Below are 1,010 nucleotides of genomic sequence, written 5' to 3' on the forward strand. Positions count from 1 at the left end.
TGTATTAATTCCAAACTGCTCAAATTTCGCGATGTCAGTCATGGTGTAGGTAGACGCTCCTCTGCGCTGAGGAATTCTGGACTTGATTCGTCGCGGGGCAGACTGGGATTAACCGAGGAATCGTGATCTGAGGAACTGGGGGAACGTGCTTCTAAACCGAAAAGTTCTAGGCTTGATGCGACACTAGGTGGGCTCGAGACGGCAGAGGGACTCCGGTCGGATGGATCTGGCGTAGGTGAGTGGGATGGAGGAACGTAATTTCTGTCCGGCAGCCCATGCAGGTCCAGGTGGTGCCTGTACGATTTGCAGAGATGAGGGAAACGGCGCCGGTCAACCAGACATCGCGGTTTCCCTTGCAGGAAGGTTGTAGGTCTGTTTGGCCGAAGGTTGTAGCGATTTATATTGCTGTTGCTAGATGTCACCAGTTCGTCTTCAGTTGCAGAACTTGGCAAGGACAGGATCGAGGTCTCAGTGTTGTTTCCCGATCGAGAGAGAGAACGAGCAATAAGAGTATGAAGAGGATTTGGTCCCTGTTCAAGGCTGGATTGAGTGTTGGGGCCACTGTGAGAGTTGGCAATTTGGGAGGCGGCAGCTGACGCCCGGTATGCACGGTCTTGAGTGAGCATGCGCCGGTAGGCTGACCTGACTGCTTCTGGCGATAGTGAAGGGAAAGCGGATTTCTGAATTTGGTTGAAACCCCAGCGATGATGGTGTCAAAGGTACGAAAGACGATTGAGCTCCTCGTCTGTCCAAGGGTGTATGTTTTGTCGCTTTTTGGCTCTTCTCCCCGGAAGTGGACGTGATGGCCTCTTCTGAAGTGGAGACGGTAATTGCGAGGAGTCAAATCTAGAGCTCGCTGCTGAAGATGACATTACTCTATTTGCTCTGATGGTTTGTGTCCAAAACCTTCCGTCTTGGCGTTGTTTTACTTGACAAATCGCAAGGGACGTCACAGTGCGATATCGGGTGACGGTGATGATGTGATAGTGATAGTGATAGTGATAGTGATA

General features: G+C 51.2%; 1 protein-coding gene across 1 annotated transcript; it reads right to left on the reverse strand.

The window, feature by feature from the left end:
• Window positions 1-38: 38 nt before the first annotated feature.
• Window positions 39-626, reverse strand: BDQ94DRAFT_176752 (uncharacterized protein; the record flags this gene model as incomplete). The annotated part of the gene is made up of 1 exon (XM_026772748.1): window positions 39-626. One exon carries the CDS (start codon window positions 624-626, stop codon window positions 39-41), a length of 588 nt encoding a protein of 195 aa, XP_026619123.1.
• Window positions 627-1,010: the final 384 nt, after the last annotated feature.

Source organism: Aspergillus welwitschiae (genome assembly GCF_003344945.1).
Source record: "Aspergillus welwitschiae strain CBS 139.54b unplaced genomic scaffold BDQ94scaffold_396, whole genome shotgun sequence".
In the NCBI taxonomy this organism is placed as follows: Eukaryota; Fungi; Ascomycota; class Eurotiomycetes; order Eurotiales; family Aspergillaceae; genus Aspergillus; species Aspergillus welwitschiae.